This window comes from Hyperolius riggenbachi, chromosome 1 (genome assembly GCF_040937935.1).
Source record: "Hyperolius riggenbachi isolate aHypRig1 chromosome 1, aHypRig1.pri, whole genome shotgun sequence".
NCBI lineage: Eukaryota > Metazoa > Chordata > Amphibia > Anura > Hyperoliidae > Hyperolius > Hyperolius riggenbachi.
In genome coordinates this window covers 366,622,315-366,648,897 of record NC_090646.1, presented here as the reverse complement: position 1 = coordinate 366,648,897, position 26,583 = coordinate 366,622,315, and the positions used below count along the sequence as shown (strand labels likewise).

Here is a 26,583-nt window from a genome sequence, read left to right as displayed (position 1 = left end):
TGGCAGTCGACATAATTGGACCGTTGCCCACAGGGCCGGCCTTAGGTTTCACAGCGCCCTGAGCGTAACCAGATTTTGGTGCCCCCCACATTCATTCTCTTCGCGTGTGAGCGCACTACACACATACACTAATGGGGGGGGGGGGCTTAGTGCCAGTGTAGGTGCCAGGATTCTGGGAGCAGGAGATAAGGACTCGTCGTCACTCAGGATATTGTCACAGGGCTGAGTGGCACACGTGCTGCGTGCTTCTCTGCTGCAGCCTGAGGCTCAGCGTGCCTCCGACCATCCTGATTCCTGACATATAGCTATAAGTCCCCCCCCAGTATAGGTAGCCAGGCATAGGTGACCCAGTAAAGGTAGCCAGCTATAGATTCCCCCCAGTATAGGTTAGCCAGGTAGGTGCCCCCAGTATAGGTAGCCAGTATACTTGCCCCAGTATAGGTTAGGTAGGCATTTGTCACAGCTATAGGTTAGATAGGTAGGTAGGTACCTGCAATATAGGTTAGATAGGTAGCTGCCCCCAGTATACATTAGATAGGTAGTTGCCCCCAGCATAGATTAGATAGGTAGCTGCCCCCAGTATAGATTAGATAGGTAGCTGCCCCCAGTATAGATTAGATAGGTAGCTGCCCCCCAGTATAGGTTAGATAGGTAGCTGCCCCCCAGTATAGGTTAGATAGGTAGCTGCCCCCAGTATAGGTTAGATAGGTAGCTGCCCCCAGTATAGATTAGATAGGTACCTGCCCCCCAGTATAGGTTAGATAGGTAGCTGCCCCCCAGTATAGGTTAGATAGGTAGCTGCCCCCCAGTATAGGTTAGATAGGTAGCTGCCCCCAGTATAGGTTAGATAGGTAGCTGCCCCCAGTATTGGCTAGATAGGTAGCTGCCCCCAGTATTGGCTAGATAGGTAGCTGCCCCCAGTATAGTAGTAGGTAGGTAGGTAGGCACCCCCCCTCCCCTCCTCCTCTCCCCTCATAGTGGAGGGGGGAGCCGCGGAGAGGGCTCATAGTTACTGATACACACTAAACTTCCTGTTAAGCAGGAAGTTTAGTGTGCATCAGTGACTAATGTAGAAGATACCAGCGGCAAGTGAGAGGCGCCGGTGATCGGAACCAGGGAGGTGAGTTGTTCTCTCTGCTGCATCGGAGGGGGGAGCACGGAGGGTGGCCCGGAGAGGAAGGGAGGGAGAGGTCGGGCTGCCCTCCCCGAGCTGCGGCTCCCCCCTCCATCACGGCGGCCGCACGGACATGTTTGCCCCCCCCATCACCCGCAGCAGCGGCACCAGGGGGCGGAGCGGGAGGACCCAGCTGGGGCCGCAGCAGCAGCTTCCAGGTTTAAACATGCAGCCAGGGGACAGGAGTGCCCCCTGGAAGCCGGCGCCCTGACCGATCGCACCGGTCGCTCAGGTCAAAGGCCGGCCCTGGTTGCCCACTCCCAGCAGCAGTGGCAAAAGGTACATTCTGACGGTGGTGGATTACGCCACCCGCTATCCTGAGGCCATGGCACTCTCCTCCCTGAGGGCGGACAAGGTAGCCGACGCGCTACTTAACATTTTCTCCCGAGTCGGGTTCCCTGCGGAGATGCTCTCTGATCAGGGAACCCAGTTTATGTCCGGACTCATGGAGGCCCTGTGCAAAAAGATACAGATGACGCACATTGTCTCCAGTCCCTACCACCCGCAGACCAATGGACTGTGTGAAAGGTTCAACGGGTCGCTGAAGCAAATGCTGACCACGTTTGTTGAGTCACAAGGTGGGGACTGGGAACGATACCTGCCTCATCTGTTGTTTGCATACAGGGAGGTGCCGCAGGAATCTACCGGGTTCTCCCCGTTCAAGCTCCTGTATGGTAGGAATGTCCGAGGACCCCTACGATTGATGCGGGAGACGTGGGAGGGCAAGGGGGACCCCACAGATGTCTCTGTAGTTGATTATGTTCTCAAGTTCAGGGACAAGATGGAGTCCCTCACGGAAATGGTAACGGAAAACATGGCCCAGGCTCAGGCCAAACAAAAACTCTGGTATGACCGCACTGCTGGAGAGAGGTCATTTGAAGTAGGTGACAAAGTGTATGCCCTTCTTCCAGTAAGGCAGAACAAGCTGCAAGCGGCCTGGGAGGGACCCTACACTATAGTGCAACGGTCAAACCCTCTGACATATCTGGTGAACATGAGAGGCAGGAAACAGAAAAGCTTTCATGTCAACATGCTGAAGGCCCACCATGACAGGACCAAGTATGTGCTGCCAGTGTGCAGCCGGTTAGAGCAGGGAGAGGCAGACCCCCTGTTAGACCTGCTGGCTGACATACGAGATGTGGACAGCGACCTAAGCGTCAACCCACAACTCTCCTCGTCCCAGCAAGAGCAGTTGCAGGAGGTGCTGGGTCCGTACCAGCACACCTTCTCTGGTGTCCCGGGGCGGACCAGTCTGGCAGTGCATAGGGTAGATACGGGCACCCATCCCCCCATCAGGCAATGCGCTTACCGCGTCTCCCCAGAGGTGCAAGCGGACATGCAGAAAGAGGGGAGGGAGATGCTGGAGCTAGGGGTGGTTCAAAAGTCCTGTAGTGCCTGGGCAGCCCCTGTTGTCCTGGTCCTCAAGACGGACCAGACAACTCGGTTCTGCGTGGACTACAGGAAATTGAACGCCATCACCACTACAGACGCCTACCCCATGTTGGATACACTGGCGTCCACCAGGTACCTATCATGGATCTGAGCCGGGGGTACTGGCAGATACCACTTGCACCTGACGCGAGGCAGAAGTCGGCCTTCATCACCCCTTTTGGCCTCTTCGAGTTCACGATGATGCCCTTTGGGATGAAGAACGCTCCTGCCACGTTTCAGCGGGCCGTAAACGACCTGCTGGAGGGACTGCAAGGGTTCGCTGTAGCGTACTTGGATGACATTGCGGTGTTCAGCCCCACCTGGGAGGAACACCTCAAACACCTGTCCCAGGTACTAGAGAGGCTGGCCGCAGCCAATCTGACAGTTAAGCCGAGTAAGTGTCAGATTGGTATGGCCGAGGTGCAGTACTTAGGTCACCGGGTGGGGGGTAACACCCTGAAACCTGACACGGGAAAGGTTGACGCCATCCTGGCATGGCCTCGGCCTATCACGAAAAGGCAGGTCCAGGCGTTCCTGGGGACCGCCGGCTACTATAGGAAATTTGTTCCAGCCTATAGTACCCTGGCGAAGCCCCTGACCGATGCCACTAGCAAGAAACACCCCAAGGTTGTTAGCTGGACCCCCGCTTGCGAGAACGCCTTCCAAGCGTTGAAGCAGGCACTCGCGAGTGCCCTTGTGCTTCAAGCCCCGGATTTCAGTCGTCGGTTTGTTGTGCAAACCGATGCCTCTGACTACGGTCTCGGCGCAGTCCTCAGCCAGGTGGATGGAAAGGGAGATGAACACCCTATCCTCTACCTGAGCCAGAAGCTCCTGCCCCGAGAGGTAGCCTACTCCACAACTGAAAAGGAGTGCCTAGCCATCGTGTGGGCCCTACAGAAACTACAATCGTATCTGTACGGCCGCTCTTTCACGATCATTACCGACCATAACCCCCTCAGTTGGCTAAACCGTACTGCTGGGACCAATGGCAAGCTCCTACAGTGGAGCCTGTCATTGCAACAGTAGGACTTTATGATCCAACACAAAGCAGGCAGCCGACACCAAAACGCCGATGGGCTGTCCCGGTGTCAGGGGGAACTAGACCCAACAGCGCCAATGGCTGCTACGGAGGATGTCTTGGTGACACCCCCCTACACAGCGTCAGGAGGGGGAGGTGTGACGCCGGGCAACGCCCAGTCGGCCAAAACGCAATTGCGTTCGGTTTGCGACACAAATCGTTAAACCAAGATTTGATGTGTAGTCTCCCTCTGCCTAGGAACAGCTGGGGGATTTGTCTTAGCTGAGTAAGAGCCTGGGGGGAGGTGTTAATTAGCTTGGACATATTCCCTGTGGAAGGCAGAATAAGATGGAGGCATGAATTCCCTTTTCTGTTCTGGGAACCAGGTGACACCTAGATGTTAATTAGCCTGAGCCTTTCATAACTTGGAGAGCCAGGAAGCTAATCCCAGCAGGGGGCTATTCAAAACCTGCTTCCACTCCAGACTCAACGGCACCGAGCACGGGCCATAAGAAAGCATGGGTGGTAGGATTTCCTGTCGGTATACGAAAACCGTATATCGCACAGCTATGATATTCATATAGTCTTGTTCGGTAAAATCTGGCCATCAGGTTGATATGGAATTCATTGTGATGGCACATCCCGGTATTGAGATATGAATCTTCTTGGGAGCCTGACCCGCTGGCTTAGCCATGTCTGATGTCATATTAATCTGTATTTTCCAAGTATGAATCTCTTACTCCCCTAAATATAACGTGTATGGTTCAGGAGTTACAGCATTTCATAAGTTTAGCCCTAAAATCTCTCAGAGGGAATGAACTGTCATTTGTTGGTAACTCAGAGGGGGCCGGCATTGCCACACCCCCAAACCAGCTTCATCAAAAGCACAAAGCCAGCAGGCGAGCTTGAGTCCTCCAAATTACACCTTCCTGAGAGGATATTGCCAGCCAGAGGACACATGGTTGGCGGCCATCTTGTCTAAGCTGAAACAAAGGACACATGGCTAGCGGCCATCTTGATTGGCCATCTTCTGTAACCTGGAACAAAGAACTCTGCTGAACTTGAAACCAAGGACTTGATGATTTTCCCACAAAAGGATGTATTTCCACAAACCCTAAGTATTTTCTCCCTTTTATTTTTCATACTGGCTATTACTGTTTTAATAATTGTTGATTTTAATAATTGTCTGTATATATTAATTATTTATTTTGCCTGTGAATAAAATACTTTATCAAAGTCATTCACTTTTCCGCTACCCTGCTTTTCAGCACGCACAGAACTGAACTCAGATCTCTGAAGAGACGCTACTATTGGTTGTCGTTGGCTAGACAGAATAGAGTGTGTTTAACCGTTTTTATTCGCAGGACTAGTCAGTCAGCGGGCTCCTCGGGCCCATGGTAACCGAGGTGGTGGCAGTTATACCCTGAATTAGTGTGTATTTTTGTAATTACCGTACCTCACAGGCTCCCTTCTGGTTTGTCTGCGGCTAATTCCCAACGGTTCCTGCGCATTGACTGCGACCAGAGTTCGCACGATACGTGCGCTGGCACCGTTTAGAAGGCCATTTGCGGTCAGCCACCAGGGCCTCCTGTGACAAGGACTTTGTGAGGTTTTGGTTGTGGGGAGCGAAGGAGAGTGCAGAGTCCAGGGTGACACCCAGACAGCAGGCTTGAGAGGTAGGGCGAATGGTAGTGTTGTTAACAGTGACATGCACACCTGGGAGGTTCAGGCATGGCCAGGGTGGGAAGATCATAAATTTTGTTTTGTCCAGATTTAGTTTCAGGAACGTAGTAGACATCCAGGAGGAGACCTTGTCCATAGTAGTGGTGGATAGGTCAGGGATGTGGAGGTAGATCTGGGTGTCATCTGCATACAGATGATAGTTAAAACCCATGGAAGAGTTAACCTTGCCAATGGAGGATGTGTATAGGGAGAACAGTAGGGGGTCGAAGACCGAGCCTTGGGGGACTTCCGCCGAGAGGTGGTTGTGGGTGGATGAGGACTCATTGAAGGAGGTCGTGAAGGAGCAGTTGGAAAGGTAGGATGAGAGCCAGGCCAGGGCAAGGTCGTGAATGCCCATAGACTGGAGGAGTAGAGGGGGGGTCCACCGTGTCAAAAGCTGCTGAAAGGTCAAGGAGGAGGAGAATGTAGTATTTGCCTTCAGCTTTAGCTAAGGCAAGGTCATTGACCAATTCGGTGGGAGCTGTTTTCGGTTGAGTGGGCAGGTCGAAATCCAGATTGCAGTGGGTCTAAAAGGGAGTTGGCATTGAGGTACTGGGTCAGGCGTTTGTGAACCAGACGCTCAAGGAGTTTTGAGGCAAAGGCGAGGAGGGAGATAGGGCGGTAGTTAGAGGGTAGTAAGGGTTCGATGGAGAGTTTCTTGAGTTACAGTGACCTGCTGGAAGTCTGAGCGGATCAGACTTCTGAGGGGATCTCATCTGACGGGATCAGATCATTACTGCACAGAATCAATCCCATTATTGATCGAGAGTAGATCGGACATGCTGGATATTATCCATAAACCCGTTGATCTGGCAGGAAGTTGCTTTGTGTGTATCAGGCATAGTGTCTGTCTGCTTGTTAGCTAGTAAGAACATTGCATAGCTTTCTCCAATAAGGTAGCCACATACATGTAGATTGCCACCCAATGTGGCAAAAAGATCGACCCTTCCCTGAACTGAATCTGACCACAGATGGATCGATTCCTTCCACGCACTATACATACATTTTCATATGATTTCAGCATGAAATCTATTAAAAATTGATTGAACTGCAGTGTTGTACTTATTGATGCAGTACAACATTATAGGCTGTCGATCTACCGCCACTCCTGCCTCTCCCCCAATCGATGAGGGACTTTTCGTCAGGTCTGATTTCTGGCAGAATTGATCTGCGTGATCGATTCAGTCAGGAATCGAGCTAAAAAAAATCAATACTAATGCCTGGTACACACCGTGCAATTTCCCGTCAAATAGACGGGTCAAATAGATCTTTTCCGACAGGTCTGATCTGATTTCCAATCGTTTTTCTGATCAATTTTGTATAAAAGTGATTGGAAAATCAATCAGAAAAATGAGTTGGAAATGATCTATTTGACCCATTTATTTGAAGGGAAATTGCTTGGTGTGTACCAGGCATAAACCACTACACTAATCACGACTGTGTAATGTGCGTACACATCTGTCACCTCTATTTACAATTTAAAGCTAAGCTGTTTACCTGTTTATTTCCTGTATCCCATCATTGCTCTTGCAACTAGTATGTAGTATGTACTGTCTATTGTACAGTGCTATTTTATGTAAATCAGCAATACTGTAATAATAATAGGAGGCTTTCTGTAGTGGTTGGAGCATTGTAATTTGCAATGCTGAGGTTTAGCTGTAGATGTCACTCCCAAGCCTTCCTAATCAGTAGCTGCAGCTTTGCTGTGAGTTAGATTAGTTACACACAAACACAGGTTGCCAACCAAGTCTCATTGTTAGAAAACTCGAGGAGGGGCAAAGCTACATTGAGAAACTGGGACACTTCAGCTGACAAATTCTATGATCACATTGGACATAAAAAAATATATTCCAGGACATCATGTGCTTTTTTTATTTGATATGAAGCCCACATATGTGAAGTGGCTGCGGAAGCACTATAAGAAGCACCTAAGAGGATGTAAACCCTGACTGATAAAAAGCCCTGATTTACAAGCCATCCGAGTTCTCAGAATGACAGACTTGTTGCGATGCCCAAGCTGCAATATGACTTTCAAGTCTTCACTGTTACTTGAAAAACACAGGGAGAGGTTTTGCATTGGTGGAGACGTTGGCAGGGTGAGGGAGGCACAGACACCCCAGGACATGGTAAATGTTTGTTTTCATTTTTTTATTTTTTTTTTAATACTTCTACTGTATTGTAGTAATCTGTTTATATAATTTTTGTTAATGTATTTTATCATTTATGTTAGCTATACCTATGTATATATTTATTGGAGTATTGTAATATGATCTTTTTCTTTCCTTTTTCTTTTTCTTTTCTGTGGTTTATTTTGATCATACGTAGCCTAATTAAACATTTCAGTTTATTTGCGTTTCAGGTATTATATACATTTAATACAAGCAGGATTTGTGTTTCATGGTTTAAACACAATTTAAAGTGACCTGTTGTGATGATTTGCTCAGCTGCCTGTGCAGACAGGCAGCCCTTTGACCATTGTGTAAGTTTGCATGCTGCAGGACTCTGGAAAGAAGAGTTTCTGTCAGTTTTGCAGCTTGTGCTTGCAGAGGAATTTGCATACGTTGTCATGCAAATTGCCTGGCCACATTCATTGGAGGCGTGTACTATAAGTACTATGTCTTTCCCACAATGCTTGGCTGGTCATTTCCCTTCCATGCTCAGTTCCTGATGGACACTGCTGGAGTGTCAGCCATTGCTATCTAGTATAGTTAATTCCTGGGGGTTGCTTTAGGCTCCCCTTCTAGCCCAGTCAGGTTGTATTATCTGTATTGCCTGTTCTGTCTTGTCTTGCCTGTTTGCCATTGTCCTGTCCCTATGGTGGTTGACAGGAAATGGTTCTGATCTATGTTCTTGGAGTATAGCTGGTGCAGCGGTTGCTGCCAGCTATCTCTTCTGTTCTGTTTCCTGGGATCACGCTAGCTACTTTGTGCTAGCGCTGGGGATCCTTCTGTTCTGTTTCCTGGGATCGCGCTAGCTACTTTGTGCGAGCGCTGGGGATCCTTCTGTTCTGTCTTGTCGGTCGCGATTGCGCTGTCACCAACGGCGGTTGATAGCGAATCGTTCTGTCTTGCTGAGATCGCACTAGCCGCTAGCGTTAGCGGCTGTGGATCTTTCTGATCTGTGTTCCTGCTTGGATCACACTTGCTCTGGCGGAAGAGCGGTGGATCCTTCCTGCCTAGTTCTTGTTTTTCGTGTGTCTGTCTTGTCCGCTGCGCTTGCTACAGGCTCGGTGAGGTAACCGTTAAGCAAGCGCTCGCGTCCCCTGTTTCATGTTTGTCTGTTTATGGTTAGTTAGGCGTGCTTGTCTCTATTGTGCTTATCACGTGGAGATCGCGCATAACCGCGTGCACTGTTGCGAATGAGTGCGGTGTTCGCGGTTAGCTAGCGGTTGTTATTTTCCGTATCTCCTTATTGTATTTGCTGTGCCTTTGCTACCCTCGTATTCTATTCTGTTCTGCCTTGTGTCACGTCTCGCGATCGCACCTCTCGCGATCGCGTTCCTATTTCGTATCTGCTGTTGTGTGTGCGCGGTCGCGGAGTGGCGACTGGATTGGCGCACACACATACAACCTATCCCTTTTGCTCAATCTCATTCGCAATCGCCTCTCTTGCGATTGCGTTCTGCGCTTCGTACAATTCCTGTCTGGCACTTGTGGAGGTACAGAGGATTGGTTCCTCTGCACTCCCCAGCGCCATCTGCCGACAGGAATTTCCCTCTACAGGTGCATAGCACCTTTTGCTGGGTTCCTGCAATTATACGCTTGTGGAGGATCTCCGCCGTGTCAGCGCACGCGTTGTGCGCTGATCACGGGGAAAGTTCCACAATCGTGACACCTGTATAATGAAATATTTGCTTATATACGGTACTTGGATATCAGATTTTCTTTAAGTCGTACCAGTGCTGGTTTTCCCAGTGACAGTGACTTTGGGCTGCATATAGTCACCTCTGGCCTATTTCTTTTGATTTATTGTCTGTATTCACTGTATTCTGAATATTAATTGAATATCACAAATCAATAAAAACCGTTGTTTCACATTGGCAGGCATACTCTGTTCGCAGACATTAATGTTGCTGTGCCTTTTAAATGAGTCTGTATTACTCCCAAGTGTGTCTATAATACTCCCATTGTAGTAGTTTACCCATAACGGAGGGTACCTCAGTCCTGGTCTTAGTCACCAGTACATATTACTTTGGTTCCAATATCTCAATATCTAATTTGTAGTTACCTGAGTCTCCAGGCCTGTCACCCTATTGTGAAGAAACGCGGAAAATCCGCCGCATGGACGCAGGATGAGGCGGCTGTTTCCGCGGCTGGCATAGCAGAACGCGGAAAAACCGCCGCGTCTGACGCGGCGGTTTGCGCGCACAGGCCTGCTACTGACGGTCTGACCAGGCGCGGGGAGGCCCCCGCATGTGCAGATAGCGGTGCATCTCACCCCGCGTGTAGGCCAGCAGAGACATTGCAAAACGTGACTGGTGTGGCTGGGACTGATAGTCCACACAGGTTCAGAATGACGCCCGCGCACGCTGAGAGGCAGAGTTTATATGACAGCCAGAAGAAGGTCAGCTGACCAAGCTGGTCAGCTGACATCTCCACCACTTTTCATTGGTCCAGCACTTAGGGTGGCGCTGGAGAGCGCTATAGTATATATACTGGGTGCTGGTCATTCTCTGGTTGTCTGTCGTTGCGATCACAACGTGGTAGCACTCAGGCCTTGTCTGTTTCTGTGTTCTAGCATAGTTTCCAAAGGTGTTGACATCAAGGAGTTCACACCTTAGCTTTAGGAATATTGTATTGTATTATTTTGTTATGACCTTCTGCCTGCCTGACTATTCTTCTGAACTCTGATCTTGTACCTTGCTATTTCTGATATCCTGTTGCCAATCTCTGCTCGTTCCTGGACTCTGTACCTGCCTCCTGATTCTGTACCTCGTTATTTCTGATTCTCCGTTGCCTGACCCTGCCTGTTATTGGATTCCGTATGTCTGCCTTCTGATTCTGTACCTTATCTGTCTATGGGCTCGTCACTCACGCTCTGTCCTTCCCACATTCTGCTTAGCTACTCCCCCGGGAGAGTCTAGGCTTACGGAAGGAGCATACTTCTGTGCAGTATACCTTACTGTCTCTGTACCTACCACTTAGGTACAGTCCACTGTATTACTGTTACACCCAATCACTCACTTCTCTCTCAGGTGTCCAGAGGTTAGTAGATATATCTGATTATCGGTGATACTGCAGATCATCAATAATCGGGTATATTCTGCATTCTCGGTGATACTGCAGATCACCGGTAATCAGACCCTCTCTGTGTTACACCGATCGTTACACCTATCTATTCAAAACTCAGTCCTAACTCCCTGCCTTTTGCCTAAAGGTGGCCACACACGATACAATAACATTATTTGATTTTACAATTTGATCAAAACAATCCATTTGTACAGAAAAATCTAAAGATTTTTTTATATTCAAGTGAAAATACGATTGGAATTCCTGTTTTGTTTTTTTTGTTTTTTTTTATTCCTTGATCAGGAGTGGTGGGAATATTTTTGCAAGATTGTATGGTGTACGGTAGATTGACAATTTTTTAATGTAGAGACGCAAGCAATTTTTCAAATGTTACAATCAATCAGAAAGATTGATTGTAAATCTTGAAAAGAAATTTAAAAAAATGTATGGTGTGTGGCCACCTTAACCCTAACCTTTGCTTAAAGAGAACCCGAGGTGGGAATTACTTTTACTATTGGGGCACAGAGGCTGGTTGTGCGCACTAAGACCAGCCTCTGTTGCCCCATCGTGTGCCTCCATGTCCCCCCTGCTCGCCGCTATACCCCCCGCATTGCTGGCTGTGTCGCCAGCTCAATGTTTACCTTGCGCTGTCAGTCAGCGCCGCTCCCCCGCCTCCTCCGCATCGGCGCCACCCGCCGCGTCACTTCCCTCCTATCAGCGGGAGGGAAGGGACACGGGCGGGTGCGCCGATGCGGAGGAGGCAGGAGAGCAGCGCTGACTGACAGCGCAAGGTAAACATTGAGCTGGCGACACGCTGCGTGTCGCCAGCAATGCGGGGGGTATAGCGGCGAGCAGGGGGGACATGGAGACACACGATGGGGCAACAGAGGCTGGTCTTAGTGCGCACAACCAGCCTCTGTGCCCCAATAGTAAAAGTAATTCCCACCTCGGGTTCTCTTTAAAGAAAACCTGTAACTTTTAGAAAAAAAAAAGTCAGATACTTTCCTTGGTAGAGGGAAGACTCTGGATTTACAGAGGTTTTTCAAGTCCTCCTCGAGACCACAGCTGGATTTTGGGACCCTCTGAAATTTTGCAAATACTCTTACGCCCGGGAACAAGCATGGCCGTACTGCGCAGCCGCAGGACAGCCTCGCAGTAGCATGTGTTTGGCTGGAAAAAAAACGGACCCTGAGATTCTCCGCGGCTCTGCACAGGCACAGTGTGACCGCACTCACGCAGACACGCCCTTGTCGAGGAGCTTGGAAGGGTCCAAGCGCTGTATCGGCGAGGTGGGGGGGGGGGGGGGGGGCAGGGGAAGCCTCTGGATTATCTAGAAGCTTCCCTCTACTAAGTGAGAATCTAGCTTTTGCATTTTCTAAAGTCATAGGTCCCCTTTAAAGCTCAACTAAACCATAAAAATGCACATTTTTATAGCAGTTAGGCATATAAGACAAATAACATTTATATCGCGCTTTTCTCCAGGCGCACTCAAAGCGCCAGAGCTGCAGCCACTAGGGCGCGCTCTATAGGCAGTAGCAGTGTTAGGGAGACTTGCCCAAGGTCTCCTACTGAATAGCTGCTGGCTTACTTAACAGGCAGAGCCGAGATTTGAACCCTGGTCTCCTGTGTCAGAGGCAGAGCCCTTAACCATTACACCGCCCAGCCACCACCATATACAGTGGGTTGCAAAAGTATTCGGCCCCCTTGAAGTTTTCCACATTTTGTCATATTACTGCCACATACATGAATCAATTTTATTGGAATTCCACATGAAAGACCAACACAAAGTGGTGTACACATGAGAAGTGGAACAAAAATCCTACATGATTCCAAACATTTTTTTTTACAAATAAATAACAGCAAAGTGGGGTGTGCATAATTATTCGGCCCCCTTTGATCTGAGTGCAGTCAGTTGCCTATAGACATTGCCTGATGAGTGCTAATGACTAAATAGAGTGCACCTGTGTGTAATCTAATGTCAGTACAAATACAGCTGCTCTGTGAGGGCCTCAGAGGTTGTCTAAGAGAATATTGGGAGCAACAACACTGTGAAGTCCAAAGAACACACAAGACAGGTCAGGGATCAAGTTATTGAGAAATTTAAAGCAGGCTTAGGCTACAAAAAGATTTCCAAAGCCTTGAACATCCCACGGAGCACTGTTCAAGCGATCATTCAGAAATGGAAGGAGTATGGCACAACTGTAAACCTACCAAGACAAGGCCATCCACCTAAACTCACAGGCCGAACAAGGAGAGCACTGATCAGAAATGCATTTAAGAGGCCCATGGTGACTCTGGACGAGCTGCAGAGATCTACAGCTCAGGTGGGAGACTCTGTCCATAGGACAACTATTAGTCATGCACTGTACAAAGTTGGCCTTTATGGAAGAGTGGCAAGAAGAAAGGCATTGTTAACAGAAAGCATAAGAAGTCCTGTTTGCAGTTTGCCACAAGCCATGTGGGGGACACAGCAACCATGTGGAAGAAGGTGCTCTGGTGGGATGAGATCAAAATTGAACTTTTTGGCCAAAATGCAAAACGCTATGTGTGGCGGAAAACTAACACTGCACATCACTCTGAACACACCATCCCCACTGTCAAATATGGTGGTGGCAGCATCATGCTCAGGGGGTGCGTCTCTTCAGCAGGGACAGGGAAGCTGGTCAGAGTTGATGGGAAGATGATTGGAGCCAAATACAGGGCAAACTTGGAAGAAAACCTCTTGGAGACTGCAAAAGACTTAAGACTTGGGCGGAGGTTCACCTTCCAGCAGGACAATGACCCTAAACATAAAGCCAGGGCAACAATGGAATGGTTTAAAACAAAACATATCTATGTGTTAGAATGGCCCAGTCAAAGTCCAGATCTAAATCCAATCGAGAATCTGTGGCAAGATCTGAAAGCTGCTGTTCACAAACGCTGTCCATCTAATCTGACTGAGCTGGAGCTGTTTTGCAAAGAAGAATGGGCAAGGATTTCAGTCTCTAGATGTGCAAAGCTGGTAGAGACATACCCTAAAAAGACTGGCAGCTGTAATTGCAGCAAAAGGTGATTCTACAAAGTATTGACTCAGGGGGCTGAATAATTACACACACCCCACTTTGCAGTTATTTATTTCTAAAAATGTTTGGAATGATGTATGATTTTCGATCCACTTCTCACGTGTACACCACTTTGTATTGGTCTTTCACATGGAATTCCAATAAAATTGATGCATGTTTGTGGCAGTAATGTGACAAAATGTGGAAACCGTCAAGGGGGCCCAATACTTTTGCAACCCACTGTAAGTGAATAAAAAAAGTGTGTAGAAGGAAATTGGTGGGCAAAATACTTATTTTCATGTGTCAAAATCTGCTTGGAGATGCACTACAGTTTGCTTTCTCCCTTAGGGATCACTTTCCCTTTTGCATGTGTTGCTCCCTATTTTAAGCTCTCTTTTTGGTGCCCCCTTGGGTTGCAGCTGCCCAAGGCCTAGGCCTTTGTTGCCTTTTTAGAAATCCGGCCCTGGCTCTAAATTGCATTAAGAATAATTGTGTGTAAAGTATTACACACAATGAGAAGGCCGTAATGCATTGCGTGTAATGTATGGCATTCTCCTGTACTCATCGTGCGGTAAGTCTTAACACACATAATTCTGCTTGATGCAGTTTATTGCATACACCCCTCTGCAACTCTAAAAATAAAAAAGAACAATAGATGCCAGAGTACATTTCCCACCATTACAGTAAAATACGTGATGAAGGTGCTGGCAAAGGGTGGTAACAGAGGCAGAAACAAGGGTGGAACATGGGAATGGTTTGCTCATATTGTTCTTGAGCTGCACATTTCACTGCCGGCTTCATTCATATTGAGCTCATTGCACATGGGATGGGTGGGATCATTTGTCACAGGAAGTGTAATTTCAGCCCCCTTTTTCTGAACAGGAAAGCAGCCAGTGCAGGAGTCTTGTACCTGTATGCATAGCTGGCCAGCTCAGCTGCCGTTAAGCACAACTAAATAGTTATCTAAATTTAAAAATGCATTTTAAGCTAAACATCAAGCATGCTTCCAACATTTATCAACTTCAGTCTTGGGTTTACTTGGGCTTTAAAGGGACTCTGAGCACCTCTCATAGCACCTCTCATAGGCATGCCTTTAAGACTTCGACCAGTACTGCAAAGTACTTAAAGATGCATACCTTTCTGTAGCTTGTGCTCTCCTCCTTCATTTGATGCCTGAATTGCCATTCTACACCAAATAGTTTTCGTTCTATTTCAATTTAAAAATCGCGGCAGCCATCTTGGCTATGTTATAACTTCCGAGTCACCCCTGTCTTCTCTGTTAGAGAAGTGCATCACTGAATGAAGCAGGAAGAGGAAGTGACACGCATGGGCAAGAGGCTCCTTCAGAGGGGTCATAGCACAACTTTGTTGGAAGTCGTCTGGCTTAAGGGCATGCCCATGAGAGGTGCTTGGAGTCCCTTTAACACTGCTGGGCTTTGTCTCTTAACTTAGAACTCCAGTAAACCTCCTCTCCGATGATCAGACCAGATGCATGAGTGTCTGAAGGGTAGGCAGAGCAGATAACAGAAAATGGGGAAACCATTTGAGAGGTGGTGACAGGGCATCAGGCACTACTTTAGAAAAAAAAATTATATGTACTAGGTATTGTATTATTTTCTCATACTGCTGGAAGCTGTGATTAATTTCATCAGAATTGAAAGACACAAACAAAATAGAGCTAGAATACTGCTGCTCTGTCTGCTGTTTGTGATATTTGGAAAAATCAATTGAAGGAAGTCATACACTGCCACAAAACAGATTATATCAGTTTGACAGCAATAGTATTTACATGAAATCATGATGGATGTTGTTTGTTGTATCTCTGTCATATAAATTCAGAAATTTATAGGACAGAGATTTGCTGTAGGGTTAGTTCCACTTTCATTTACAGTACACAACCCCCCCACCCAGCCTACCTTAGCACCTAACCTTACACCCTGTTCTAGTTGATCCTTTCACATAACCCTAACTGACAACACTAGTCTAAACAAATTCTAATATTTTCGTCTTTCACCAATTGGAAACATATCTCCTATGCTTTGTTCTTTGCTGATTCCTATTGAAGTAAATGTGCTGTGTTCATTTGGCCCTGAGGCCCCATTCACACTTACAAAACGCAAAACGCTAGTGCTTTTGCTAGCGTTTTGCTCTGGCGTTTTTTGTCGATTAACGCCATTCACACTTGTGGCGATTTTCTGCGATTGCGATTAGCGCTTCTATAGCACTAAACACGGTCGCCGGGAAATCGCCTCAAAAATGGTGCAGGATACAAATTTTTGGGGGCAATTTCCGTTAATCGCCGGCGATTAACGCAAATCGCCCAAGTGAGAACAAGCCCATAGGTTATTATTGCACTAGCACTTCAAAAAGCGCTAGCACTTGAGCTCTAGTGTGAATAGGGCCTAAGAATAGTCAACTTCTGCTCCACTGAAGCTTCTCATGTCTATTATGTCGGAGGCACGTCTTATATACAGTACCGTATGTTAGAGTGTGATTGATTTGATTCCTTGTAATCAAAGGAAAAGTTATCTTAAACACAAAAGGAAGCATACCAGACGTTATATAATAACCCTGTTATTTTATCCTGTTGAAATGTATTAGATAAATATCCTAAGGTTTCATATTGTATAATACATTTTTACAGTACTTTAAATGGTAGTAAATGTTTGCTTTTGTATAGTTACCTAATGCTGTGTAGTTTAAACAGAATGTCACAAATTACATTAAAACTTGCTTTATTGTTTGTATTAAGTGCTTGCGTTATTGTTTTTATTTGGGCCTGAGCTCACTGACGCAGTTGTGGGCGCTTTTCAGTTACACATCAATGATAGAAATGCTGAAAAGCGGACAGAAGCGGACACAACTGTGATAGTGGGCTCAGGCCCTTCAGTGCTGCATAGACCTCTAGCACAATCCATAGTTTCATATTAAAAAGGGGTTTGGCTGAAAGTTCCTGTGCAATTGGCAGGAGATATTCTCAAATTATAGCCACTCCTGAGCATGCGCGGTTCTTGAAAGACTGAACTGCGCATGCGCAGAAGGCTTGTGATCCAGCCAGGTGTGCGGGCGGGCCGCGCATGTGCAGTTGCACACAACTTCTCTGAAGTCGCTAGGCTAAGACCACAGAGGGGACCCAAAGGATGTCGAGGGACCTTGCAGGCTATAGGAAGCTCTAAGAAGCCCCAGGTAAGTGCAGATTTTAATTTTAAGATTCTGTTCAGGGTCCCTTTAAAGGGAACCTTAAAGAAAACCTGAACTGAAAATTAAAAGTCAAAATAAGCATACACAAGTCATACTTACCTTCCATGTAGTCTACTCCTCAGTGTCTTTCTCCTGTCCCGCGTCCTGTTTGTTCACTGTGATCAAGGGAATTTTCCGTCCTCCATTTTGAAAATGGCCATTACCCATAACAGCTTTCTGGTCAGCACACAGTTAAACTGTAACATCGCCCACTTGAGCCATGGGGAAACATGGACATTACCTGGTACATCAGTTTTCCTCTCAGCTATAACTGACAGCAACTGATATTTTATTGACAGCAACTGATCTATTCCAGATCTGACAAAATATTGTCAGAACTGGAAGGGATTATTGTCAGAAGAAAATGGTGAGCTTCTGAGAGGAACTGATGGCAAGGTAACTATGTAATGTTCCTTTGAAGTTACCTCATGTGCTTATTTTAAATATTTTTACTCAGTACAGGTTCTCTTTAAGGGCCTGTTGCCACTAGAGCGAATCTGCATGCGTTTTCTGCATGCAGATTTGCATAACCAATATAAATCAATGGACCTGTTTCCAATTGTCAACAATTCTGTGCAGTGGACTGTCCAGAAAAAATCTGCACAGTAGAGCCATCAGAATTCGCACACCGCAAGGCTAGTGTGCGATTCGCCTGTAATGTAATTAATAGCAAAATTTTCACTATGCAAATTTTCTATGCGAGTTTGCGTACGTTTTCACTTAAAATCAATGTAAAAGCACACAGGCACTGACATGGTTAAATTCGCTTACTTACAAACAGATGCGAATTTTAACGCATTTTCGCATTAAAATTTGCATGCAAACGTACGAATTTGCATGCAAATTCGTTTTTGCATTTTCCCCAATGGAATCACACTGCACTAGTGGAAATGGGCCCTAACTGAACTGACAAAGAGTTTTACTAACCTAGGGCTTCTACCAGCCCCCTGCAGCAGCCCATGCTGTCCTGGAACAATCCTCCGGAGTTTTGATTTTGTTGACAGAGTCAGTCGCCGGCCAGTGCACCTGCGCGGCCTTGGCTGTGCATGTCCTGCGCATTTTCTCGTACTGCGCATGTGCAGGACACTCCCGGCGGTTAGTTAAGGTTAAGTTAAGGGTTGGTTAAGGTTCCCTTTAACTATTTAATGTTATGTCTTTTTCTTTTTGTTTACTCTCTTAAAATGTTAATTAGGAATAGCATGCTTAGATATACAGTTCATTTGAAATATTTACTTTGTTTTTCCAAAGCCAATTGTTTTTTCCCGACTAAATGCACAACGCAAATTATCAGATAAAGTTTAAGATACTGTTGGTTTTCATGCATTTCATGAAAAAAAATTCCAGATGAATCTGCATAGTGCTAACTATAATCTAAGACAGGAGATTAATCACCAAGGAGAGTATACACTCTCTACACAAACGCGGCATTGTGTTCATCAGCCATGAAGCCTTCAGTGAGAATGCTGTTCTGCCTCATTTACAGCTCTCATTACCACTGATCCATCCTTTGAGATAGTTATACATAGGATACAATTATCACACAACTTTATTCTATTTTATTTTTTTTTATCACAATCGTTTTTATTGTTTTCAATATTAAAGTCAACAAATCCATATAAACATATATGAAATATATAACTGCATTAATATGTGCAAAACATAAGGTACAATAGAGTCTGCAACAGCAGAATTTTAACATAAAATTAACATAGGTTCCGGCAGCACAAGGCATCATTACCGACACCACAGTAAGTCAACAAATAGCTTAACCATTTAAGGACCAGCAGTCTCTGGGCACTTAAAGACCAGAGACCGCTCGTCCAATCCAGACGAAATCCTGACGAATCGCCGCACATACCCGCCACAACCGCCGTCATCGCCGCTCGCCGAGACCCCCAGGACATAGACTCTGCCGTCTCTATGACGGCAGAGTCATGTGAGCCGGTCAGGAGCCGCTTTCATTGGCTCCTGACCCTGTTTTTCAATGTAAGCCAATGGGAACGGCTTACATTGAAAGACAGGGCCAGGAGCCAATGAAATCGGCTCCTGACCCGCTCACATGACTCTGCCGTCATAGAGACAGGCAGAGCCTGTGAGATGCGGCGAGAATCGTCGGGTTTCAGCGGCGTGGTCGGCGTGGAGCAGCAGAAGCGGCGGATGCGCGCTGCGGACAGTGATTGAGATCTACGCCCTGCCAGCCAGGAGCCCACCAATACAGGGCATAGATCTCAATCACTGCGGTCCTTAAATGGTTAAGGTAAGACATTATAACGATGGCCACCACACAGTCTCGGAGGCCCATTAGCTCTCGACTAAAGGTACCCTATTTCCAGTTACATGGTCTGGGAATTGTTTAATTGATAACGTAACATAAAGGGGAATATATCCAGACTCAATTGGTCACATAGCTAAAAAGCTACAGGATTTGCTAGGTAAATAGGACAGAACCATTTAGAAGGAAGTAGAAAGGGGAAAGATAAGGGAGTAGAGAAGTAGAGAAAGTAGAACCGTTCGCCACTTCGTTGCCCCTCCTAGATGCAGGTACCATAGGTCAGAAAGCGGTAAGAGAGGCCGGGAGCCAATGTTACTAGTAGGCAAAGTATGGCTTCCACACTTTTTCAAATGTTTGGAGTGAGTCATCTAAAATAGCCTTCATCTTCTCAAAACAGTGCGCATAGCTTAGTTTGGTTTTAATCTCTTGCCAACCGTGTCACGCCGATGAGCGTGGCCGCGGCGGCAGCCCCAGGACCGCCTAATGCCGATTGGCGTAAAGTCCTGGGGCCAGCTAATGCAGGAGATTGCGTGCAGGCTGTAAAAAAAATAAATAAACAATCTGGGGGCGATCAGACCCACCAACAGAGAGCTCTGTTGGTGGGGAGAAAAGAGGGAGGGGGTAATCACTTGTGTGCTGTGTTGTGCGGCCCTGCAGCTTAGCCTTAAAGCTGCAGTGGCCTATTTTAATAAAAATGGCCCCCCGTTTAGCACTGCAGTCCTCAAGAGGTTAAATGAGCTAAAGGGAAGTGAGGGAGTCTTCCAGGAGCCTGCAATCACTCTTTTAACAGCGAGGCAAAGGTTCATTAGCAGTTTATGCTGAGATTTTGTGAGATCAGGGGGCTTTATACCCAGAAGGGCAACCTCTGGGAGCTTCTGTACTTGTGTACGAATGGTGGAATAAATTACTTGGTAAACTCTGATCCAGAATCTGCGTACTCTTGGACAAGACCACCACACGTGTGAAAAGGTACCCCGTTGGCCGCATGCCCTAAAGCATAATCCTTTATTTGAAGAGCAGAATTTTTCAATACGATTTGGGGTCAGATACCATTGCAAAAGTACTTTTTACAGTGGCTTGCAAAAGTATTTGGCCCGCTTGAAGTTTTCCACATTTTTTCATATTACTGCCACAAACATGAATCAATTTTATTGGAATTCTACGTGAAAGACCAATACAAAGTGGTGTACATGTAAGAAGTGGAACGAAAATCATACATGATTCCAAACATTTTTTACAAATCAATAACTTCAAAGTGGGGTGTGCGTAATTATTCAGCCCCCTGAGTCAATCCTTTGTAGAACCACCTTTTGCTGCAATTACAGCTGCCAGTCTTTTTAGGGTATGTCTCTACCAGCTTTGCACATCTAGAGACTGAAATCCTTGCCCATTCTTCTTTTGCAAAACAGCTCCAGCTCAGTCAAATTAGATGGACAGCGTATGTGAACAGCAGTTTTCAGATCTTGCCACAGATTCTCGATTGGATTTAGATCTGGACTTTGAATGGGCCATTCTAGCACATGAATATGTTTTGTTTTAAACCATTCCATTGTTGCCCTGGCTTTATGTTTAGGTTGTTGTCCTGCTGGAAGGTGAACCTCCGCCCCAGTCTCAAGTCTTTTGCAGAATCCAAGAGGTTTCCTTCCAAGATTGCCCTGTATTTGGCTCCATCCATCTTCCCATCAACTCTGACCAGCTTCCCTTTCCCTGCTGAAGAAAGGCACCCCCAGAGCATGATGCTGCCACCACCATATTGAACAGTGGGGATGGTGTGTTCAGAGTGATGTGCAGTGTTCGTTTTCTGCTACACATAGCGTTTTGCATTTTGGCCAAAAAGTTCCATTTTGGTCTCATCTGACCAGAGCACCTTCTTCCACATGTTTGCTGTGTCCCCCACATGGCTTGTGGCAAACTGCAAACAGGACTTCTTATGCTTTTCTGTTAACAATGGCTCTCTTCTTGCCACTCTTCCATAAAGGCCAACTTTGTACAGTGCATGACTAATAGTTGTCCTATAGATAGATTCCCTCACCTGAGCTGTAGATCTCTGCAGCTTGTCCAGAGTCACCATGGGCCTCTTAAATGCATTTCTGATCAGTGCTCTCCTTGTTCGGCCTGTGAGTTTAGGTGGACAGCCTTGTCTTGGTAGGTTTACAGTTGTGCCATACTCCTTCCATTTCTGAATGATCGCTTGAACAGTGCTCCATGGGATGTTCAAGGCTTTAGAAATCTTTTTGTAGCCTAAGCCTGCTTTAAAATTCTCAATAACTTTATCCCTGACCTGTCTGGTGTATTCTTTGGACTTCATGGTGTTGTTGCTCCCAATATTCTCTTAGACAACCTCTGAGGCCATCGCAGAGCAGCTGTATTTGTACTGACATTAGATTACACACAGGTGCACTCTATTTAATCATTAGCACTCATCAGACAATGTCTATGGTCAACAGACTGCACTCAGACCAAAGGGGGCCGAATAATTATGCTCACCCTACTTTGCAGTTATCTATTTGTAAAAAATTTTTGGAATCATGTATGATTTTCGTTCCACTTTCCACGTGTACACCACTTTGTATTGGTCTTTCACGTGGAATTCCAATAAAATTGATTCATGTTTGTGGCAGTAATGTGACAAAATGTGGAAAACTTCAAGGGGGCCGAATACTTTTGCAAGCCACTGTATTTTAGTTTATGGGGTTCCCATTTGAATTCAAAGGAGTTTTGTAAATCTCTGTACTACTTCCGGGGGGGGGGGGGGGGGGGAAGGTGATGTTTAGTGCTTTAGATTTAAGGCCATTTATTTTTAATCCGGATACGTCTTCGAAGGTCAGAAGGATATCTGCTAAGTTAGATAGGGATTTACGTGGGCGTGTTGCGGTTAATATTACGTCGTCAGCAGCATACATACATACTGTACATAGCTTATGCTGTCTGCCTGCCAGCTCGATCCCGTGTATATTTTTATGGTGATTTATTAAAAAGGGCCAATGGTTCCATAATGAGGGCGAATAGTAACGGGGATAGAGGACAGCCTTGGCAGGTGCCCCTGCCAATGGGAAATGTAGCAGATTTAAACCTACTATATTTGACAAAGGCGCTAGGGAAAGAGTAGAGGGCCCCAAGCCATTTGAGGAAGTTAGGGCCAAAGCCCCAAGTGGACAGTAACATAAACAGATACTCCCATGATACAGTATCAAAAGCTTTTTGAATGTCAAGAGATAGCAGCATCATGGGAGCATTCGCAAACGACTCTGATGAGATCTAATGGAGATGTCTCCTTACGTTATCTCTAACTTGGCGGTGTGGCATAAAGCCCACTTGATCTCACCCGATTATATCCCCAATACCTCCGCTGAGCCTAGTGGCTAACCCTTTTGCTAAAATGTTTATGTCATTGTTCAGCAATGAAATAGGCCTATAATTTGTCCACAATGTGTGATCTGTGTCCAGCTTGGGAATCATGCTAATGCTAGCCAATAAAGATTCAGAACCGGGTTTCTCTACATGCAATCGTTTATTAAAAGCTCTATTCAGCAGGGTAACAAGGATATCTGCATATTTTTTATAGTATAGGGCAGGGAAGCCGTCTGGGCCAGGGGATTTATTGATCTTAGAGGATTGTATGGCGCGCAGAACTTCTTCGGGGTAATTGCCTGTTCGAACATTTGCTTGAATGCTTCATCAATAGTGGGTAAGGGTAATTTACGCAGTGTATTAAGGAGCAGAGTTGAGTTAGTAAATGTAGGTTGTTGATATAATTTGGCCAGACCCTTATGGAAGACATCCACGATTTTTAGGGGGTTACAAGTGTATGCGCCATTACCTATATTTAGATTGATTGGCTTATAGCAAGGGTCAGATCGCTTGAGGCAGCGGGTGAACATAGAGGACGGTTTATTATAGTTAACGAATAGTCTATATTTACTCCATCTTAGGTGTCTTTCAGCTCTGCTAGTAAGGAAAATATTTAAAGCTTCCTCTGCTTTAAACCTGGCATGTTTATTTGTGGGAATGGGATCACTACTAAAGTTCTCTTCTGCCTCAAAGTAAGATTGCTCAAAAAGAGCTAATTCATGTGCATACTTTTTTTTTTCTGCTGGAGGCTAGAGCTATAAAATGGCCCTGCAGAACTGCTTTATGCGCTTCCCAGATAATGTAATCTGTAACTTCATTATTGCTCGGGTGGAGTGCAAAATAGTCTTTTATGTGCAATTCCACTGTGGCCTGTAACAATCGGTGTAGCAACACAGATGTCTGATTATGTGTGATCTGCAGAATCACCAATAATTCAGACGCTATACCTGATTATGTGGTGATCTGCAAAATCACCAATAATGCAAGTATAGCTAACAGGATAATGCAATAGTGTATAGTGCTTGGTGCAACAGTAACAGAGTAGAATAACTGGGCCTCACCAGAGGAGCTGGTGGGCACTATTAGAACACAGTATCGGATAGATAGATAGAACCTCACCAGAGGAGCTGATGGGAACTATTAGAACACAGGAACTGGCTAGTTTGGCAGAACCTCACCAGAGGAGCTGGTGGGTACTATTAGAACGCAGTTACTGACTAGTTTGGCAGAACCTCACCAGAGGAGCAGGTGGGCACTGTTAGAACACAGTAACTAACTAGTTTGGCAGAACCTCACCAGAGGAGCTGGTGGGTACTATTAGATCACAGTTACTGACTAGTTTGGCAGAACCTCACCAGAGGAGCTGGTGGGTACTGTTAGAACACCTCACCAGTGGCAAGGGCCCACTGGTGAGTAGAGAGGTCAGACAGGCTGGGTTCGGCAACTGAGAGACAGATACAGTACAGAATCAGTAAGCAAGAGAGTAGTAAGTATTCAGGCAGTGTTTCAGCAACTAGATCAGATCGGCAGAGGTACAGAATCAATAAGCAAGAGCAGAGTCAGAGATAGCCAGAGTCATACACAGAGTATCAAATATACAGTAATAATAATAATCCTAGTCTTGTGTGAAATCTCTGGTTTCCTCCCAGATCAAAGCACACCGGATACTAGTCTAAGGTCTGAGCACTAACATGTATGTATTCGCAACCGCAGACAGGGTGCGAGTGAGCAGAAAAGGCTTAAGAAGCAGAGGAGACCTCACAGCCGCGCCCACCAATAATCAACCAATCCAGAGCGGTGTGATTCCCCTCTGACGTCAGCTGACCAGCGGGTCAGCTGACGCGCCTCCTCCCAGCATAAAGGTCCTGTCTACGTGCGCGGCCGCGCGATGCAGCAACCCTCTGTGTAAATGACAATCCTGTCCTCGGCGTGCCAGACGCTGACGGAACGGAAAACACCTCTGAACAGGGACCCGAGGCGGCTGCGGAGACACCCGGCGTGCCCGCAGCCGCAGATGTTACATGGCCGCAATGGCTGGATCGGACAACAGCGACTGATTGAGAGACCATCGGGGTTCAGTTGGTTTAGTGAGTAATGAGGAAAGTGAGATAAAGACTGCTTTGTGATCTGACCATGAAATTGGTTTGAGCTCTGCTTTGGTGAGGTTAGCTAGGAAATTAGTATATACAAAACAATGATCAATACAGGACTGTGTATTATGTGGGTGGGAGTAGAAAGTAAATCCTTTTTTATTGGAGTGCATTTCTCTCCAACAATCAGCTAACGAGATTGACTGTAGAAGGCCCCTAAACTGTTTGGCTTGAAGGGCCTCTGAAGGTGCTGATCGCAGGTGGGAAGGGTTGTCTCTATCAAGATTGGGCCATAAAACAAGATTAGAATCACCACATAGGAGCAAGGTGCCAACTGTATGAGCGCCCAGAACGTCCACAAGGTGGCGTAAGAAAGGTATTTGCTCTGTGTTAGGGGCATAGTATGATACAATTGTGACTTCTGTGTCCTGCATTGTGCCCACCAGGATGAGATACTTTCCATCTGGATCTTTAATTTCCTTATTACATATAAAGTTGACTGATCTCCTGAAAGCAATAAGAACACCCCTTTGCTTTGTTTTGGCATTCGCCATATAAAATTGGGGAAACGTACTGTGAAGGTATTTAGGAGTATAGTTTATTGGGAAGTGCGTTTCCTGCAGGCACACAATATCAGCGTGCATAGTTCGAAAGGAAGCAAATGCTTTGAAGCGTTTAACAGGGGAATTAAATCCCTGAACACTCAGGGATAGTATGTTAAGAGACATGGATCTGTATTAGAGAGCAAGATACCAGCAAGATACCAGCACAGCACAGCAGGTGTTGGTGTTTGCACCTACATACCGTATGATGACAGAGGAGCAGAGGATGGATTCAATGGTAAAGGTGGAAAGGCTGATCAACAGCTCTTATGGCATTTTACATTTCTTCAGTTGGTGCAGGAAGAATAACCTCTGCTGTGCCTTTTTATGAATTTTCTGGCGTTCTGTCCCCATCTTAAGTCATTAATTATGGTTGTGCCAAGGAGCCAGACACCTGATACCCTTGAGACTTCAGTCTCACTAATGAGGACAAGGTAGAATTTGGAACAGTGTTTCCTGAAGTCCGCAATCAGTTCAACAGTTTTTGCCTTGTTGAGGTTGAGCTTATTGTCTTTGCATCAGCTGCAGAGGTATAACTGCTGTATTTTATTATTATTGTCTTTTATTATTATTGTACTGTATGTCCTGTTTCACACCAGCCCTGTACCTGCCAAAACCAATTCTGGGCCCAACCCAGTTGTGCTTGGCAAAATAAAAGATTCTGATTCTGATTTTCTGTGTGTGTATTTGCAAGCAAGATGAAATAAGGGTTTCCATTAACCCTTGCAAAGTGTAGATTTGAACTGAAGAGACTGCCATTTTCACAGTAATACTGCTGTTTTACTTTAAATACTTCTGTTGAGTAGAACGGCAGAAAAAACTCAAATATGAGTGTGTAAAGCTTGTCATACCATACCCAAGAGGTCTTTAAAGGGAACCTGAAGCAAGAAGTATATGGAGACTGCCATATTTATTTCATTTTGCCTGGCAGCCTTGCTGATCTATTTGGCTGCAGTAGTGTCTGAATCGCATTAGAAACAAGCATGCAGCTAATCCTGTCAGATCTGACAATAATGTCAGAAACATCTGATCTGCATGCTTGTTCAAAGTCTATGGCTAAAAGTATTAGAGGCAGAAGATCAACAGGACTGCCAGGCAACTGGTATTGCTTAAAAGGAAATAAATATGGCAGCCTCCATATACCTCTCGCTTCAGGTTTCCTTTAAGTGCTAATTATTGCCAAAAATGCTTTAAGTATGCAGTAAGTAAAGTGTCCAAATGCATGTCTCGACATAATCTGTTCATGCTTTCAAATTATAGTTATAGAGTTCAGCAACAGGGATGAGAAAAGCTGAGTTTCGCCTTCCGGGAATCAGAACCATGCTGTTAATGACTGCAGGCTAGAGAGAGTTAGCTCACAGTCTCTAAACTCTGCTCTCCATCTTCACGACACTTCTGCCTTTACAGCCAGAGG

At 46.0% G+C, this 26,583-nt stretch overlaps 1 protein-coding gene across 2 annotated transcripts in view; it reads left to right on the top strand.

Moving 5' to 3' along the window:
• Positions 1-7,118: 7,118 nt before the first annotated feature.
• LOC137551191 (coiled-coil domain-containing protein 17-like) overlaps positions 7,119-26,583 on the top strand; it is a 66,656-nt gene continuing 47,191 nt past the window's right edge. For both annotated transcript variants that reach the window (XM_068271327.1, XM_068271326.1), the window contains exon 1: positions 7,119-7,471. In XM_068271327.1, the coding sequence (XP_068127428.1) occupies positions 7,337-7,471 (135 nt within the window). In that variant the 5' untranslated portion in view covers positions 7,119-7,336. The remainder of the gene's footprint in view (positions 7,472-26,583) is intronic.